Here is a 19173-nt window from a genome sequence, read left to right as displayed (position 1 = left end):
TGACAAATAAGGGAAATATTCATAGTGTGCCAGCACACTCACAAGGTGTGTAATAAGTGTGTAGCTGGATGAAATGTGGGTCCAGCTCTTCCACCTAGTCGTGCTCAGGCCTAATTTACACGAGGCGCGTTAATCTGAACCTACAGGCCGGCCGTCACGCCTGCGTGGGCGGTAGTTTTATGGTCGGCTATTTTTCTTTGGAGCGAGGCGACAAGGGGTCAGAGAAGGTTCACCGATGACGGTCTGGATTTGGCGTCTCTAGTTAATGTCCCATGAAAACTGCGGAGGCACCAGCTTTATCTCTTCAGCTATTCCCGTTCCCACTCCCAATGAACTCCCAAACCATATGGTTTCCCAGCGGAATTAGGGGGGTAGGACACACTTTCATCCATATGCATGGATTCATACATGACCAGTTCTTTTCTTCTGCATTAATTGCAACCAAGCTCCCTGCAGCTGTTCCACAGATGTGCTGCACCGCCGTGCCACGCCGTCTGACTCCAACCAGACGCAAAAGTTTCCAGGACTCCATCAGGGTTTTTTTTTTTCTTCTTTATTTTTTTTTTTTGCTGCTGTAAAACTTGGATGTAGAGTCTCAGACATTATTATTGAAGTTTGGATTTTGGGTTTATGGCTCACTGATATCTTGTCAGTTCGTAGAGCCAGAAAATCCATACAGGGGATTTGGAGATTTAGGTCAAACATTTGCTACAACATACTTTCCTCTAAGCTTTAATATTTTCTTGATGGAACAAAAAGCCGACAAGATGAATGAAACCTAGCAGAAAGTGACATTGCTCCGATACATTACAGTACTTATTGATTTTGTTATATTCTCAAATGTAATTATTTATCAAAAATGATGGTTGACAGCTTCTCACGTTTTGCCCTATTAATCTTTGCTCTCAATAATCAGCAGATTATCGTTTGGTAATAAACACAAGTTTATCTTGTCAAATATGGCTAAACATAAAAATGCAAATGTGCCAGTACTTTGCTTCCATGGGTCATCACACATATTTTGACAATTTTAATGATTTTATAATGAAATAAAATGTTGTAAATTCTCCAAAGTGATGCATAAAAATAATTTTAACATTTATTTTAAAATCAACCATTATCTCGTGCTATTTGATTACATTAATGTATTTGCGCTACAAACCAAATGAACCAGCTGTTTTCTTTTTATATAATTATGGAAATATTTCCAAATTACATTTGCAGATACAAAACTTTGAAATAAGTAGTGATGTAACACTCAGGCTTTCATAGACTGATATTTATTTCCATTTCCAATTTTGCCCAGTTATTGTTTTTTAAGGACTTCAACACAAACATGCCACCCAATATTGTAAACTTAGCTTTTTTTTAACAATTAAATGTGTCAGACGTTCCTCAATAGAGGCAGTAGTTCTTAGTAGAACACAAAATGACAGAATTATCACCACAGTATATGTCCTAAAAATGTTACTAAATCTGTAAACTATCATGTTATCTATTAATTATTCAAACGATTATTTGGGTAATTGAATAAAAATTGTCCCTTTCTGTAGTAGGTACTAATGCTAGTGAAAGAAATATTTGGAAGAGAAATTGCTAATACAAACAATTCAGTTCCTTCTTTTAATAAGATTTTATTGCTGAAATGCATAAACAATTCAACCATCACTTTCAGTCTCAAGTTTAAAGTTGAAATTTTTTTATTTTTTTTTTATAAAATAGGTCTATTTTTTTCTGACACCAGTACTGGTCTTGATCAGCAAGTGCATGTAATGTTAGCCAAAATGTAATTTCTTGACAAAATGTATAATATGCCAAATTTCCTGCCGATAAGGGGATGTTGATTATATTCCAACATATAACCACATATTGGGATGTGGTTATATTAAAAAGAAAGCAAAGGAAATAAAATCTACAGGTTCAGTAGCTTATAGATAGCTTTTGTAATATTCATCCATCGATGCATGTTGTAATAACCTTAGGCTGCTGTTGCTTCTTACACAAACCAGTAGAGATTGAGTTGCGGTTGCACTCAATGACCCAGATCTCAATCAAGCATAAAATCTCTTAAATGAGACCCGTAGACTAGATCAGGACATACATTATATATTCTCAGCAGTCATTTATAAGGACAATTATAGAGCAGGGGATTGTGGGAGGCCAGGGGGGTCCCTTGCAGCTTAGGATTGGTGATGTCTGAGACATGCTCTGACTCCCACGTCCAATAATGAGAACACAGTAGCCACGTCTTTGTAGTGTTTTCCTCTTTTCCCGGCTCTGCAAAGACGGAGATGGAAAGCCACGATATAGGAAGTCATCCCATTAGGGTTTTTTTGAAACAGTATCTATAACATGTGTGCCCCAGCTTCATTATCAACAATCTAAAAGTGTAGCTGTTTCTGATTAAGGTGTGACAACTTAGACCCAGACACTTTTACAGGTTTGGTTAGAGTCTAAATAGAAAGGACATTAGATGTAACAAAGCTTTCATTGCTGAAAGCTTCATAGGAATTCATGGCCAGTAGGTGAGTTACTCATTTGCGTTATTATTTGTACTGTATTGAAAATATAATTTTCTATCCTTCCATGGTTTATCATCTAATATTAACAAGCCAGGCCTTAAGCAGACTTATTACTACAGAAAGAGCATCAGAAAATGTAGATCCTTATCTCTGAAATTTTCAAAAGTCTGCCAATGGTATGTTACATAAGATGAAAGCTCAAAAAGATAAAACAGAGCAAAACTGGTCATTGCCTTCCTGTCTGGGATTTCTACCGTTGAGCTAAGTAGCTCCATTTTACCCAGCCAATCAGCGAACAGAAGAAGTTGTAAACGACAATGTTGATTTTCTGTGCTGTTCTTGAATTGTTGTTTGCCTGTAGTTTTAGCAATGACATCGCAGGAAGTGAACAAAGTTATTCAGTCCACGTCTGCCACGCTTCCAAGCATTGAATTAACATCAACAGCCATCTCAATTGGCTCGCTAATTCTCTCTTCGCAGTACAGATGGTCACAGTGTTCATAGCATCGAACGGGACCATTACATACGTCACAGACGAACATTAGCGATTGGGTAAAATTTAAAACTTCAGTACACTCTCAATAGCCTTGTAAAAAAACAAAGTGCAGTTTTACCAGGCTATGAATTTGCTGTAGTTGTTACAACCTTCCCGTTATCAGCTAAAACATTTGCTCTCTCTCATCCTCCAGCTGGTAGCATCAGTCACAGCCAGTGCAGTTACCATTTGACATTTCAGTACATCTTCAGTTGATTTGGGTCAAAAAAGGTGGTAGATATATTATCCTTGGTTTAAAATTTTATCTTCATCTGTTTGAATTGTTTTTTTAAGCATTTATGTTGTGCTGAAGGACAAAGCAGCATTAAACCGTTATAGTTCTGACACAACGATGAATGACGTTTTCACTTCTTTCCTCAGACACATTCATGCCAGGCGAGGACGCACGTTGGGATCGATTTCAATGGTGGTCGTAACGGGGCTTTATGTCACTGTTACGGCTTCTAAGCACAGCTCTGGTAATCAGAAATGCGCTGCACCTCATTTTGTGCAATAATGCGCTGTGCTGTATTGATTTTGGCTTTACAAAGCGCTGAAGTCATCTGCAGTCTGATAACGCTTTTTGCAGTTTGTGTAGATTTTTTTCCTTGTTGGCGGATATAGTTAATTTATCTCACTGATCAGTGCAGAATTCAAAGCCTGATAGAGAACATGTGGTAATCTAGCCCAGGTGAAAGCACTTTCACAAAACATAGACGAACCTAAAGCTGAAATTTCCTGATTATATTTCAAATAATCGCAAAGCGCCTGCAGAAACTTTTCTGCAAGGGATGTCTGCTTGCTCGAGCTTTATTTTCAGAGAGGGAGTGTGCCCTTTCTACAGTCAGAAGCATTCAAAGGGGTTAGATTTCTCAGTTTGAACTGTTTTCAATTACCGGGCAAACCTCGCACAGAGGAAAAATGCTGCACTGTTAAAAATCTATGGAGGCAGCAGGCATAGCAAGGGGGAGATAGGCGGAATCGAGAGACAAAGGGGAAATGAAAAAGAAAAAGGAGACAGAGTCCAGGGAGAGTGCAGTCCCAGTGAAACAATTGGATTAGACGAAGAGAGAAAGAGAGCGGGGCAAGGCGCGTTTCATGAATAGTCAGTTCAGCTTTGACTGTGAAAGAGGCAGGCTGCGAGGATGAGTCGTCTCCTCTCCCTCGCTGTGTCTCTCGGCATGTACGAGGTCAGGCTGCTGGGGCCGAGCGCGGAGCACGTTCAATTGGCCGTTCATCGCCAAAGGGGTGGGACATCTCGCCGGGCTCTAATGGCTTTCGCAGCTGGGTCTCCCCCGGCGCCCTCTGTCATCACGTTTCGCCCAACATCAAAAGGACACACCTTCCACTTGGCTACTCATGTCCCCCTGCCGCCCCCAGAGGAAATCAGACCCTCATAAAGGCCCCGGCTATTGTTTCGCCCCCAGATACGTGATGGTTTTCCCAGCGTGTTCTTCAACGTCTGCGTGTGTAAAGGAGGCATTCCCAGGAAACCTGAGGAAGTGTGTCTTTTGAGGCATAACAGCTGTCAAAGCAGGCAAGCCAGAGTTGATCAGTGACAGCAGGTTCTGTTGTTTAAGCAGTGCAAAGCAAAGGATTCAGCGCCAAATAGGTTACAAAGCTCCTGTTTATTGAGTTATTCTTGCATCACAGCAGTGTGGACAGTGAAATCAAGAATCTGTAACAGAAACTGGATTAATAATTGATTTTTCTATATTTCTCAGATGAAATTCAGCATGCCAACTTCACATGCATGAGTTTTTAGTGACAGATCAAGTATAAGAGAGTAAAACCTGGTCGCAGCTGAGAGGCAGTGAATATCTTTATAGTTTATTGTGGTGCAAGCATTAAAATCGCTACTTTTTTTTTCAAAGTAAAGTAGGTATAGTTGCTGTCTTAGCTGTAAATATTGACCACAGATGTGGAGGCAGGTGTTTTAAAATTAACATATCGTGTCTGTGTTTGAAGCTCCTATTTTGAAATAAAGGAGGAAAGAGTTTTTGAGTTGTTTGATGAAGCAGGCTTGTAAAATTAGCAGGTAGACTGACCAAGAGGTGGTTGTGAAAGGCCTAAGAAGAGGCCTTTATTCTCAGCATAGCCAGCAGAAAAAAGAAACAGTAACCATTTAATAGTATGGCTGTAAAACTGTGACTGGCTAACAGTTACCACTAAAGATGCTAAAGTTAGCAGCCTGCTAACTTGCCTCTTATTGGTGAAAGCAATTTTTCTTAAAGAATCTGAACCGCAACTGTAAATCTCTAGTTCAAATATTGAATGATGCAAACGCATGCTAAAAATGTATGTTAAAGCTGGATCTGATTGATTCTTCAGCTAGTGCGGTTCATGTTCACACCACAATGTGTGAAATGGAGCCAACCCTTTAAGAAAACCTGTTCACCTCCTCGCCAGTGGTGGTGCTACACCAAGAACCACTGAAGGAAACAACATGTAAACCTCAGTTTGCATCAGATTTTGATTGTGCATTTCCACTTCCCCAAGCGGACTAAAAAGAGCTTGTGTGAATCCACGCCTAAATAAGTGTCTCATGTAGAAAAATGAGCCAAAAATATCCACAAAACTACCTGCTTAGGGAGTCTTAAAGTCTTAGAGATGTGATGTATTACCTTTCGCTAAACGGGCAGAAAAACAAAGAACCTTAGTCATACAATTGTTACCTTTTCTACCTTTGAATATAAAGACAGTATTCCTAAAAATATCACTCTAATACTCTAACGACATCTTCTACTTCCATCTCAGGACCACTGGGTTTGGCGGATGAGAGACAACTCTGTATTGCCGGGATTCCCCATGCTCATCAGCGTGTTCTGGAAGGGGCTGCCATCAAAGATAGACGCCGTCTACGAGAACAGCGAGGGCAAGTTCGTCTTTTTCAAAGGTGAGGCATCGTTCACTCTCCATCACCACTCATCTCTGCCTTCATCATGTATTTCCTCACCGCTCCTCTCCCGTGGGGAGCCTTTCTCAGAAAGCTTTGATCCTAAACTTCGACGCAAATATTGTGTCTGTGTAATCCTGGTTTATGAGATCTCTCTTGTGTGTCGTTTAGCAACAGCGAGCTTTACCTCAAGATCTGTTTACATGGGAGTGTTGTGTTCATTTTCTTTTGTTCTAAGCTCGTACACCCCTATCTTTCGATATTCTGCAAGAATTTTCTATGAGCGCTTACATTTGCAAGAAGAAAGACGTTTTTATCCGCTCTCTCAAATCGCTACAAGATTTTATTGTAAATCTGGGGAAGATTAAAAGATTGTTTAGCTTAGTTGGAATATTCCAACATAATCCTACACATCTGATTGTAAATAATGCTTATGCTCTGGTGTTGCTTGTGGAAATAAACTGTATATTCAGTAAAAATCATCAACCGTAGCTAAAAATCCTCCCGTTTGGATTGCTTTAGGAAATCGCTGTTGATTCCAAGAATCTTTACTGCAAGCTACGTTTTAATGATGCATGATTTGAGTGGGGTTTTTTTGTGCTTGTGTGATTTTTTTTAACATATTTAAATGTAGACCAAGCAGTAAAAGAGCTTTGAAGCCAATTATGTCAAGAGCCTAGACGACACTTGAAAGATACGTCAAACAAACTTGGCAGTCTGTGTATTTGCACACACTTCACAGAAGAAGATAGGAAGGATAAAAAGAAAGAAAAAAAGAAGGGTGGTGGTGTGATGCAAGGAGATGCAGACAAGCCATTAAAGTTTGCTGGGATGAAAACTACAAATCCTCTCTCGGCGGGATTTCTATTTTCAATCCCAAGCAATTCCTGGAAATGCAAGACTACGGCTCACGCGTGTGCTACAATCCCTGCAACGTGGACTTCACTGCCTTTTCCTTCACTCTGCGCACTGCCTGACTGGATGGATTTAGTAAATACAAATTAACAGTATGCCATTTCTCATTTAAAGTCATGCAACACACAATCTTATTCTGTCCACATTTTGGAGAATTCAGAAAAAAAAAGATAAAATGCAGCTCTTAAGTCTCATAAATTCTCCCCAAAAACCCAGACATCAATGGGGTCATTGAAGTCTGGGTTTCACTGAGATCCTGGATGTCCTTGTGCATTAAAAACATCCCAGTTAACACCACTGGTCTAAACCTAGAAACAGCATGTGTTGCTCTTTGCTACAGGGAAATGCTCTGCCATTTGTTTAGTCATTGCTTCCCTGTTTCTATTTTTCTTTTCTGTTGTACTTGATGCAATACAGCAGAAACAGGCCTTGCATAAGTGCGCCTTTGCATACATATGCAACTTGCTTTTGTAGCAGGTACGTCTTGGTCATTGTCTAATTCAGGTTGCCATGGATTTTCTGGACACATTGAAAGACGCTGCAGAATAAGCATAAAAAATCCTGAGCTGTGTAGTACATTTATGTGACACTGCTGAAGAATCATGACAAGTGCTATACCAATAACCCAAATATATTACCTTACAACTATGCAGGCAGATTTAGATATCCCTAAATTGATTGCAAAATAAGAAACAGTGTGACTGAGGGCTGAGGAAACATCGTCTAGTCCCTCTTGTTACCAAACTTTAACACCCAAAGTTGGACTTTTCCTTCCAACTTCTACAATTGATGAGATGAAGTAGTTTTATATCATTTATTCCTAACCTGCTGAAAAGAAATGTTGCATCTGTGACTTCCAAAAACTGCTATACAGCACACACATTACATTATAAATCCCCCAAAGTGGAGAGAGAGAGAACACCATTGGACTTATTTACTCCCCTTCATGTCTACCAGGCCATATACTACTGTGAAATAGTTTGTATGAAATAAAATAAACACTGTGGCACATATTAGTCACAAAGAACTTAGCATTTGTTCATGTTACTAAAGGCAGAGGCACATGTTGTGATCATGACCAAGCTTTAGCTGGCTAATAATCGCTAGTAATAATCCTGAAAGCACAAAATCACAACTCGTGCTTCCTCAGTTGTTTTTTTTACTACTTCCTCTACTTTATTTCTTGTAAAGACTAAGATTGGAAACTGCTAAACTTTAGATAGCAGAAACATTCAGAGTACTCTTCCCGCTTACTTGCAGCCCCGTACAAACGACAGTTCTTTGCCTTTGGGATAAGAAGTGTTTTCTGATACGTCTTAGCTGCTGTTATTCAGCACTGTGTCACATAGTGGTTGTGTTGGCAATGAAAACATGATAAGAAGGAGCTTCTTTTCTTACAGTAGAACAAAAATGTACGTCAGCTTCGGGAATTAAACTTTAGCCAAAAACATTTCTAAGTCTAGGAAATAAAAGTCCATCCTATGTAAATATTGAACACAGTTTTGATATTGTGATTAATTTTTTCCTTCCCCATATTTGACTTGACATCAATATTTCGGTAGGTTTGCCATACTCTTTCTATTTTTGCCTCAATTAAATAGTACATTGAGATTTTCCCCAGAAAACATCCTTAAACTTCTCCAACTTCCTGTCTGCCCGGAGGTGATTGGTGAATAAATGTTTTATTATGTTTTCTTATAATAAACCCAATAAAACACGAAAGAACTTTGTGGTTGTAACATGGGACGATTCAAGGAGTGTTAATGACTTTGTAAGACATCTTCATTACGCATTACACTCTCCATTCAAAGCTAAGGTCGAGCAGGGGAAATTAGTCACTGGCCTGAGTCAACACAACAAAGCAACCCTCACAACTTCGAAGACGAATCTCGACTGTACTCTGGCTGATTCAAGTCAGCTCCCATTTTTAAAAAATTACCAAAACTAAAGAGGAAACTCATATTTCACATTGAATTTATTGAGAGAGAGAGAAAAAGAATCTGGCATGTTTTCAGGGGTGCTTGAATCAGCTTGAACTCATTGCTTTTGGGAGGTAAAGGGGGGAGACTCCATTAATCTCAGGGTGTGGTGTGTTAGTGTCAGGGGAAGCGTGACCCACAATAAGCGTCGAACCGTATGAGAAAAACATGAAATGACAGGAATTTCCTTTCCAATAGAAGTCTATTCTTCCCCGTTAATATTCAAGCAACACCCTGTCCTACATCTCCTTCCATTTAAACCCTCTAAGTGCAAATTCAGTTTTTCCAGGATGAATCCACATTTTTGTAGTCTTTATAATAACAGTGAAAAGTTCTGAGTAGCAGGATTTTGCCTGACTTTCTGCATGTCTAAGTAAAGGTGCTCAGGCAATTTTAATGCTGAGCTTGCAAGAGTTTAGGATGTCCACTAATCTCACTCAGTCACTGGTGTTTATTTAGAAACTAGCAAGGTGCAATAACCTCAGTTTTCACACTCCTATTTTTCTTCTGAACACACATTTCTGTTTTCTTTGGCTTAGACGTGTTATGCCTTGAAATATTAATCAAACTGTAAAAACCACAAACAACTGCTGAGCTGTCGGAACGTGTGCGCTTCAACCTAATTACTCCTCAAGAAGCAGGGTGAAGTGATAAAACGTGGAGGGGGGAAAAAAATACAAAAACATTCCATTTGGACTTCTCTTGACCTGAGATGAAACAAAACTGTGAGGAGAAAGACCAATAGATGTGTAAAGGTTTTCGATATTATCACATTTTTACTCCCAGTGTTGACAGGAATGTGCTTTTCTTTTTCTCTGGGACGTCCACCTCCTCCCACTAGAGCCTCTTCCCGGCCCGGCCTTCAACTCCTCCAGTGATACAGAAATGCATTTCCTGGGGTCACACTGTGTCAAAAATGTGCTGCTTAACCCAGTTACTTAACAGGAAGAAGGGCAAAGTGTGGTGGAAAAAGGCGTTCGACCAACAGGGACGACAGTATACTTGATAGGATAGTGAAAGCAAAGCAATTTTACTCATTATTCACATTCTTTTGTGTATAATCCAGAGTAGCACCTGTTAAAGATCGGGTAAAAGTCCAGATCCAAAAGAGTAACTCAAAGCAGCAGATTATTCCCTAAAGTTTGCTATTAGCTTTTGGCTATTGTTTTGCTGCTGCCCGTCTGCCTCGTTTTAATTATTCATTCCTTCTGTTTGTTCCTGATACGCAGGAAAGCAATTCTGGGTATACAAGGACACGAAGTTGGAGCCTGATTACCCAAGGGACATCACCCAGTTTAGCCACGGCATGCCGTCCCAGAGCATCGAGGCGGCCGTGTGGTGGGAGGACGTGGCCAAGACCTATTTCTTCAAAGGAGACAGGTGGGGAACGATGGAGAAAGCAGAAAAAAAAAAGATCAAGAATAGATGTGTTTGTAAAGACGGAGAATATTCAAAACTGGCTTTGAAATGCATTCGGGTGGAATAACTCCTTAACCCAACATGTGTTAGGACAATATTCCACCATCTGTTGTCAGTTTAAACTGTATATTTGCCAGCTTGTGCTTTGTCCTCCTGTGGCTCATCATTTGTTTCTGTTTAGGTACTGGCGCTACAACGAGGAGAAGAGAACCATGGACCCTGGCTATCCAAAGCCCATCTCAGTGTGGAAGGGGGTCCCCGCTTCACCACAGGGGGCCTTCGTCGACAAAGCCCATGGTACGATCTCTGTCATGCCTAATACGGTTCGGTAGCAATAACAATACCAGTCATGTGCCAGGCGACATCGATTCTGGCTGATCACCGGCACATGGTGCATGGGAGCTAAACCAGGCTAGGATTGATTGAAATTTGCCCCAGTTACCCGCTGATTTTTAGCTGGTGGCACACTTCCATGTAACATCAGTAGAGCTAGACAGTGTTTGCACATGGCAAACAGTTTAACATAACTTTATCGCACAAAAAGCCTGCCTTTGTTTGTTGATGGCGTCAAAGGGAAATCGTTTCATAATCGGCCCATACTGTAGCGAGACCCAGTTGGAGCAGAGCTATGGAAAGTAGAAAGGACAAGATCCCCGCTGGGCACTGGTTTGAGCCACCTGGCCCTCTTCAGCGGTGTGGAGGTGGAATGTCTTAACTCTCACTGAGCTCACCTCTAGGCCCGTAAAATAACCTTAGGAAAAGGGGAAAGCTTTTGCTGTAGATATTATGCCAGGTGGGTTTGGTGTGTGGCGTTGGCAGCGGCACAGTTGGAAAAAGCAGAGCAGGTGGTGTTGAAACCTCGGTCCATCTGCGGCGAGGATCTGCCGCCAGATCTTTGGCCGTGTGTGTGTCCTAGCGAGGTCATGTAGCAGGTATCTATCGGAGCGTGAAGGGTGGATTTGTATCCAGCAGACATATCCGTGCGCGCGTTTTTGCTCGCCTTTGTGCCGACGTGCGTTTATTAGCCCGTCTGGCTGATTGTGGATACCGTGTGTCAAGGATCACGTTGACGCAGTTGACCCAAATAGGCATAATGTCTATCCTGGAGCCATTGACAACATGAGTGAGGCAGCAGGCTTTCAGGGCTTGAGGTCATTGTTGACCTAGCTATATTCCACAGATTACATCTTGCATGAATACCAAACAGCATTCATGTGAGATGCACTTGTGCAGTCCTTGGTAGCTACTGTCCTAGAACAAAGTGATGTTATTTTATTTTATTTTTTTAGAAAAACTTTGAATCATCATTTTTTGTAAACAGAGATAATTTTACAAATGAAAAACTGGCAGGTCTGTCAGGGAATCTGTCTATACCTTGGAGTTTTTATGTTTGACTAACTCTAAGATGGACCTAATGATAAAACACTGAAATTCTCAGTTAATGGGATTTCATGAATAAAATAATGGCTTCATAAATATTTTAAAGACCTTCTGTTCAGTGTAGAGATATTGAGTTTAGGTATTTTTAGACCCAATTTTTTAAAAATGAAATGAAAGTTTAGCACCACCAGGAAGCTGCGTTGTTAATTGTAATAATTTTAGTGACAAATGGTTAGCCAAGTATGGTATTCTCAAAGTGTTTTCAAACTTTTTGCATCTAAGCTGGACTTAAGATTTTCACCGAAGGAACAAATGTTCCCCGGATCTCAAACTGTCAAAAAAAATCTTTGTTGAATGTAGAATTATTGAGTACAGATTTTACCAGTCTCTTATTTTTTTTTATTGAGGCCACCAAATTCCTGAACAGATCAGAAAGAATGAAACCCTTTAGTTATAGGAAGCTGTGAAGCAAAACGTTAGCATTGTTAGCGGCTATTAGCTAGCTAGTCAAGATTTACTCAAAGTGCTTATCTGTCATTTTGGCAATACTTCAATTTTATACTGAGAACCCACTCTTGTAAAAATCAGTCCCTTGTTCTATGCTTTGCTTCATACAGAGGGTCTGGACTCTTGCGTATTGAGAAACGACTACACGCTGGAAGCGTGGACTCAGCATTGCTAACTTTTGGCCTTGAAGTCAAACTGTAATCCACCAGTTTGACGGTATGAAGCTTGGAGTGTTATAAACAACCATCCAACAACCAGCGCTGAACCAAACGAGACGTCTGTATTTGAAAGTGTGGCCAACATGGACTGAATGCCTTTGTTTACTTTGCCAAACTGCAACTCTATAGCCACAGAGAGATTACAAAATCAAAGTTTTTGTTTACAACTCCTCCTTTTGTTTGCTAGTTGGCCCAAAATTGGGTTGAATTTCGGGCCAATTAGCCGAGCAGCTGTTTTGAAATTCAACCGGAAAAATCGAGCTCTATGGGAGAAATCCCAGACAGAGTATGGAAGGACAATGAGAGTCGGTGGAATTACAGAGTAATTCTACCGTGTGTGCCAGACAATGACTGTCAGAGGTTGATTTGTGAAAAGTTTGGAGCTTCAGTTCCACTCAGGAAGTTTCAGCAGTTCAGTGGAAGTTTTATCAGCGTTACCGTGGTTAGCGGACAGGCATTGTGCTGGTTAAATAAGACATGTTTGATGTTATATCTCCAGCTCTTTCTCTTCTTTGCGCGTTTGATCATTTTTGTCTCGCTCCGAAATCAATCTTTAAAAAACTCACCCCATGCTTCGTCACTGCTTCACCAGGAACACCTCCATCTAACAAGCGATTAAATAAGCCCAGGCCCTTCCTTGCCTGAAATTTAGGCCATTTCTCCCCTCATCTTCCCCAAGAAATTGTGTGCATGAATAATAAATGACCAAGCAAAAAGTGTAAAGGAGGCCAGAGAGAACGTGGGCGAACTTCAAGTTTCAGCCATGCTTTTGGACTCAGCTTTAATAAACAACAAACAAGCATTTTAGAGACTTAATTCAGTGTCAGCCCAAAACCCAGAACCTTTCATCAAATGTTGATACGTAACAGTAGCAATGTTGAAGTCTTGAAATTTTCAACTGTAGATTATGCATTTTTTTTTTGATCACCAAAGGTAAAAAAGTAACATTTTATGCTGTGTTATGTGTTTCTTCCTGACGGTTCTGGCTTCAGCTTGACTATGTATTAGCATTTATGACCAAAATAATTAATCCTGAGGGACAGTAAGGACCGCTTTACAAAGCAGGAGGGCACAATGTGTTGGAAACTGTTTTAGCCGTATGCTTTGTCAAGTTTACCTTGGTTATAATATATATATACAGAGAGAGAGGTAAGGCTGAAGATCCACCGATCAGTTTTTTGGAAAGCTTGCATTTCTATTGCAATTTTAGCCGATTCTGGTTTCTTTTGAAGAATTGTTTTTTCAATCCTCCCAGCTGTGAGCGGTCATCAATTGTTAATAATGCTACAAGAGGCGACATCTCTCCACTGCGAGAGAGAGCAGTCAAATTTAACACAAAACCAGGGACACTGTAGCGTTGACATTTTAAATTGTGTTTAGCATCCTACATTACAGATAATAGATCATTACAAGGCTGCCAACATTTGTGAAATATAGCATGTTGACACACAAAGGGTGTTACGGAGTAACTTCTCGCCTTCTTGCTTCAAGTCTTGCTCTCTCTCACTCGTTAATTAACTGCACACATAAAGACAGTTTCACTTTAAATTGCTAGCTACATCTTATTTTTTTCTTAAAGTTCATAAATGTCCATATCTAAATCTGAGTGTACTTCCTACAGTAATAAACTCCATACTGAAGAGTGTTTTTTTTTCTTTCTTCCTCCACCTGGAGGCATGTAAACATGATATGTTCACAGATCAGGAAAACAATCCGATTTTTGATATCAGAATAGTCACTCGATTTCAAATATGCAATCTGTGACCTTTTAGTGAATCCATTCGAGTTTTTCCTATCAAGCATGTAGTGTCAGCCATATTGTCTGTCTGTTGAGATGTTTTTAAAGAAGCAGCAAGTGATGCATATCAGATTGATTTATTGGTGACTTGGTACTCATGTTTTTTTGTGTATATAGATATGTTTTTTTATTTTTTTTATTCTTTCCCCGTCAGGTTTCACCTACTTCTATAAAGGAAAGGAGTACTGGAAGTTCAACAACCAGTTACTGCGGGTGGAGCCGGGATACCCGCGCTCATTCGTCAAGGACTTCATGGGCTGCGACCGGATGCCCAGGGACCCCGGGCGCCAGCCGGCCGACGACGGCAACTCGGACGTGGTGATCGAGCTGGACAACGAGGCCAGCACGGTGAAGGCCATAGCCATCGTCATCCCGTGCGTGCTCGCGCTGTGCCTGCTGGTGCTGGTCTACACTGTGGTGCAGTTCAAAAGGAAGGGCACGCCGCGCCACATACTGTACTGCAAACGCTCCATGCAGGAATGGGTCTGAGCCGCCGAGAGAGACTATAGGGAGCCGGGGGCGGGCGAGGTGATGAGACGCTTGGCGGGAGAAAACAAACAAACAAAAAAAAAAACAACAACAAAAAATAAAAACAACGGAAACAGGACAACAGCCGTCACTTTTCCAAAAAGGAGGACAGCTGACTCTGGAGCGCTTTATTACAAACCACAGCCATGCCTCCCTCCGTCTCTCTGGCGGTCTGATTCTTTTGTTCAGACCTGCGGAAACGGCCAAGACATTCTGACTGCGATTCAGGAGATCCCAGAGCCTAACGCTGACTTTGTTAGCCCCCGGCCTTTTTAACAACACGGGGAGCGGGAGAGGGATCTTTGCCAGAACAGACCTTTGGTCCTCAGACTTAAAAAAAAACAAACAAACAAGAAAACGCTAGAGGGTCAGCATCACTTTGTATTTCTGAAACTTGACTTCCTGCCCCGTCCCTTTTTGTTTAATTTTGCTGACCTCTCTGCTTTCAGGCAGAGGGAGGACTTTTACGGCGGGACTTCATCGTCATCTCTCATATCGAGTTGTTGGGGGAAAAAACAGCTATTTTTTATTCTCATGATGGCCCACTCAAATCATCCCCCCTTCAAGGACTTTATCACCTTATTACCAATCATCAAACGCCTTGCTTTGTTTCCGTTTCTTAATTTGTAATTGAAGGAAAATAGATTTAATCCAAGAATGAAAGTCCTCAGCTGTCCCTTTAACAAACTCCTGAGACCAAACTAAACCAAAACAAGTTAATTTCTTTCCAAAGAGGATCACATTTTTATTATTTTTTTTTTTTTTGGTTTTGTTTTCATTTTACTTTTTTTCGTCCTCATTTCCCTTCTCTGGATCCTTGCAGCGATTGAGAGTCGGGGAGCTCTGACTGTTGTGGCAGTCTGTTTTGAGACACAGGGGCCAAATTACTCTGCAATATTTTAACTCGCCTTAAATATAAAGCATACAACTTGTGCTTGGTTTTACTGTTCCTTGGTTTTTATCTGTTTTTTTCCTCTTTTATTTGTATGTTGCTTTTATTTTAAAATTTTTTGGTTTGTTTCTTTGTAAAGAAGCTGAAATAAGTGCTTCTCGTGATTGGTATTTTCTGGATTTTATTACACTACACAGAATAATCGGCACTGGTTTGCTGAGCTATTCTGTACTACAATATACAGTAGGTTCACCCTGTATTGCAAGTAATGTATTGTTGGAAGGTTATGGAGTAAAGCCACTATTTCTGTGTGTTAAGATATTTGTTACTGTTTTTGTTTTGTTTTTTTTAATTTCTTCCATATGACAAAAACAGGCTGAACGGCAGCCTCCGTCTCACTGAATTTGTCCCTTTCAGTTCGATGAAGTGTTTCTTTCTCAGTGGTTGTTCTGTGAGGTCATGTGTGAACAGAAAACACACACACACACAAAAAAGAAACAAAAAAAAATTCTAAAAAAGTTGACTGCCTTGTTTTACGAGAGCTCAGAGTTCCCAGAATGCTTTTTTTTTTTTTTGTCTCGTAGCGTAGGGCCCCGCGAAGCGAGACAAGTCGAGATCAGTGCCTGTGTCAACGTGCATGCAAGCATTTACTGTACAAACGGCCGGTTCTGCTCCGTGTGGCTTCAGAACCCGTCGTCTTTGAAGGAACTTTTTCTCTTGAAAATGCTGTTATTTTTGTACCTTTTCAGTGTGTCCCAATTCCCATGCCTACCCCCTTTTCTAGGTACAATGAGATATATATATAAAAAAAAAAGGAAAAAAAAATATTCAAGTGGTACCTTTTGGGATATAATCAGGAAATCGGATGATCGGCAAGTCGAATTGGCCTCTTTAGTCGGCGAGCAGTCTTTGAATGTGTGTCCATCTTCATGCTCACATTCTGTTCTTTTTTTTTTCTTCTTGTTTTTTCCTTAGTTTTTTTATGGTCCAGTTGGATGTCTCACAACGGTTTCTTTGTGTAAGACTGTGGGACATCTCGAAAAAAAGAAATCATGTTCTGACTGAATGAATAAACTGATCAATATATGATGAAAACTTGCCTCCAATCTCACCGTTTGTGCAGCAGGAGGGCAGCTGAGTAATCTGTGTTTATGATAGGAGACCTGTTCATGTAGAGGAATGCACCGATCGCTCGGAATCGGACGATTTCCAGCTTGATTAGCTCGACCTGCTACAAGGGTCATCCAGAAGTCAAAACTCTGATTAGATTCCCTTCAGAAGTTACCCAATTATAAAATACAATGCATCTGTGTCTATTTAATACTTAGAGGTTGGAGGATCAGTATCATGATGACCAAGAGAAAATACAGCAGAAAAATTATTAGATGTTTTAGAAATGAAGGAGATTCTAAATGATCATCAAAAAAAATGAAATAGGAAAGAGCATAGCAAGTCTTACCAAAACACGACCATCCAATTCTGGAATAAAATCCGTCAACAGTTGGTTCACATCGAGGCGTACGAATTTGTTAAAATGGCCCAGTCAAAGTTCAGACTTTAATCCAATTGGGTACAACTTTGGTGCAGCCAAACAGTGCTTCAATGGATTGAACGTTTGTTGGGCTTTTGCAGTTATACTGACCACTGGAAGTGCCTTACCCTAGAGACATATTGATACACCGGCAGGCTGGTTAGTGCCTTTGTGCATCGATATGTGGAAGCTGTAACTGAACCAGCAACCTTCCAATTGCAAGACAACTACCGGAAACAAACTATCCCTCCTCCCAACGGAGCGGTTGAGGATTGCGACATCGTCGGCGACAAACATCATCTTAAGACAAATATCTGGAAATGTGCAGCTCTGTTCACTCGGACGTGCAATAAAATCCTTGTTTTTGCTAAAGCATGAGCGGGATCCCGTTGAACTCTGCCCTCCCTCAGCCCAGGCTCACTGTAAATAAAGGCCGTTGCCTCGAACCGCCACGTACACTCCCAACTCCAGAGATTAACTTTAGTCGGCGCGGAAAAAAAGGAGAAAAAAAAAAAAAAAGCAGAGTTTGATTCAGAGAATTGCGTTGCCGTCGGGCTCCGAGAGTTCAGCGGCCCCTCTTTTGTTGCTGTGTGGCACTGTGTTTTATTTTGGAATGGCGTGATTTAAAAATAAATAAATAAATAGAAAAAACTGGGCTCTAGATGTGTGATCCCGGCGGTGCGGCAGTGGCATTTATTTATTGTGGGCCGAATGTGGAACGGGAGCTGCAGAGTGTGGATTCTGGCTTTGCGGGGACACGGTTGACATACAGTTACTGACAACACGGTGCGTGAGGTCAAGCTACAGTTACTGACTGTGGTCTGCGCGTGTGTGCGTGATGTGGAACTGCACTCTTGGGGATAACAGTTGATTGGGTCTCATCACGGCATTGTTTGGCAGTAAAATTGCCTCTTTCTAACCTATTATGTGCTCAGCTAAGTTTAGATCGCTGCTTTTTGTCGAGGATTTTCCCCATTGTGTGTCCTCCCCTCATCCCTGCAGCGGGTGTTTGTGTACTCATTACAGCCACTGTTTCCGGGCTCACTCGTCAGCGTATGTAGCGAAGGCGCTCGTTTGCTTGAACAGCCCTCGGTGGGCGGCTTGCAGTTGAAGGAATATGAAGTTCTAAAATCTGCACTGAAAAAAGAGTTTACGAATCTTTTCTCGCGTTTTGAACAAGCGAGAGTTTTTGCATATCATGTAAGCATCCCAAAAAACAGAGGCTGGGGTAAACTCTGTGCTCCCAGCTGCCATTGTGCTTCTCTCTGTGGTACCAAACTGACCGGCTTCGGAGAGAGCTCTCTCTCTCTCTCTCTTCTCCCTTTTTTTTTTTCTACAGTGCTGCTATTTTCGTCAGCAATTCTTCCTCCTCTTCCTGCTGTCGTTGGCTCAGAGCTTGAATGATTAACACGGGACCATAAGTCATGCATTTTCCTTTAACCTGACTCTTTACGGTGCTCTGCTTATGAAATGGAAGCCCATCTATCTATCTATCTATCTATAGATATATACAGTATATCTATACATATATATATCTATATATAGCCCGAGAAGAGAGGTCCATCAAAACGCATCGTCCGTAAAAGCCACATTATCAGTTTCAAACATACTCGGTGTGTTTCTTTGATCTTTGTGCCATTCAGAAGACGGCCGGGCGCCATGTCCGTCCCTCAGAGGTATTTTACCGTAAATACACAGCGCACATGTCCAACGCAAAAACTGTCCCATCAGAAATTGTGAAATAAAAATGTGTGGTAGCGTAAGTTGGAAAAAAAAAAAGTAGGCAAATAAATAGAAGAAATCTTAAAAGGATGAACCATAATCTTGTTTTGTTAGATGCACTCTGGATGCAATGATTGTACAGTGGACCCCGGAGGATAGGGGCCCTGCTCTCACGCTGTTCATTTTAACAGTCAACACACAAAACGTGCCACAGTATGCATTCGTACGCACAGTGGAAAACCTTCTTTGCTCCACAACACAAGTTAATAATTACGGTCTTCCTTATTGCCACTCTTTGGGGTACCGCCAATCACCACCATTGTCTGGCTCA

At 41.0% G+C, this 19173-nt stretch overlaps 1 protein-coding gene across 2 annotated transcripts in view; it reads left to right on the top strand.

The window, feature by feature from the left end:
• Positions 1–16684, top strand: part of mmp16a (matrix metallopeptidase 16a (membrane-inserted)) — a 77189-nt gene extending 60505 nt beyond the window's left edge. For both annotated transcript variants that reach the window (XM_032551206.1, XM_032551205.1), the window contains 4 exons: positions 5815–5953; positions 10077–10227; positions 10448–10563; positions 14324–16684. In XM_032551206.1, coding sequence (XP_032407097.1) covers positions 5815–5953; positions 10077–10227; positions 10448–10563; positions 14324–14658 — 741 coding nt within the window. In that variant the 3' untranslated portion in view covers positions 14659–16684. The remainder of the gene's footprint in view (positions 1–5814; positions 5954–10076; positions 10228–10447; positions 10564–14323) is intronic.
• Positions 16685–19173: the final 2489 nt, after the last annotated feature.

The sequence above is a fragment of the Xiphophorus hellerii genome, chromosome 21, assembly GCF_003331165.1.
Source record: "Xiphophorus hellerii strain 12219 chromosome 21, Xiphophorus_hellerii-4.1, whole genome shotgun sequence".
Classification (NCBI taxonomy): domain Eukaryota; kingdom Metazoa; phylum Chordata; class Actinopteri; order Cyprinodontiformes; family Poeciliidae; genus Xiphophorus; species Xiphophorus hellerii.
Note: the sequence above shows the minus strand (reverse complement) of the source record. Positions and strands in the feature narration are given on the sequence as shown.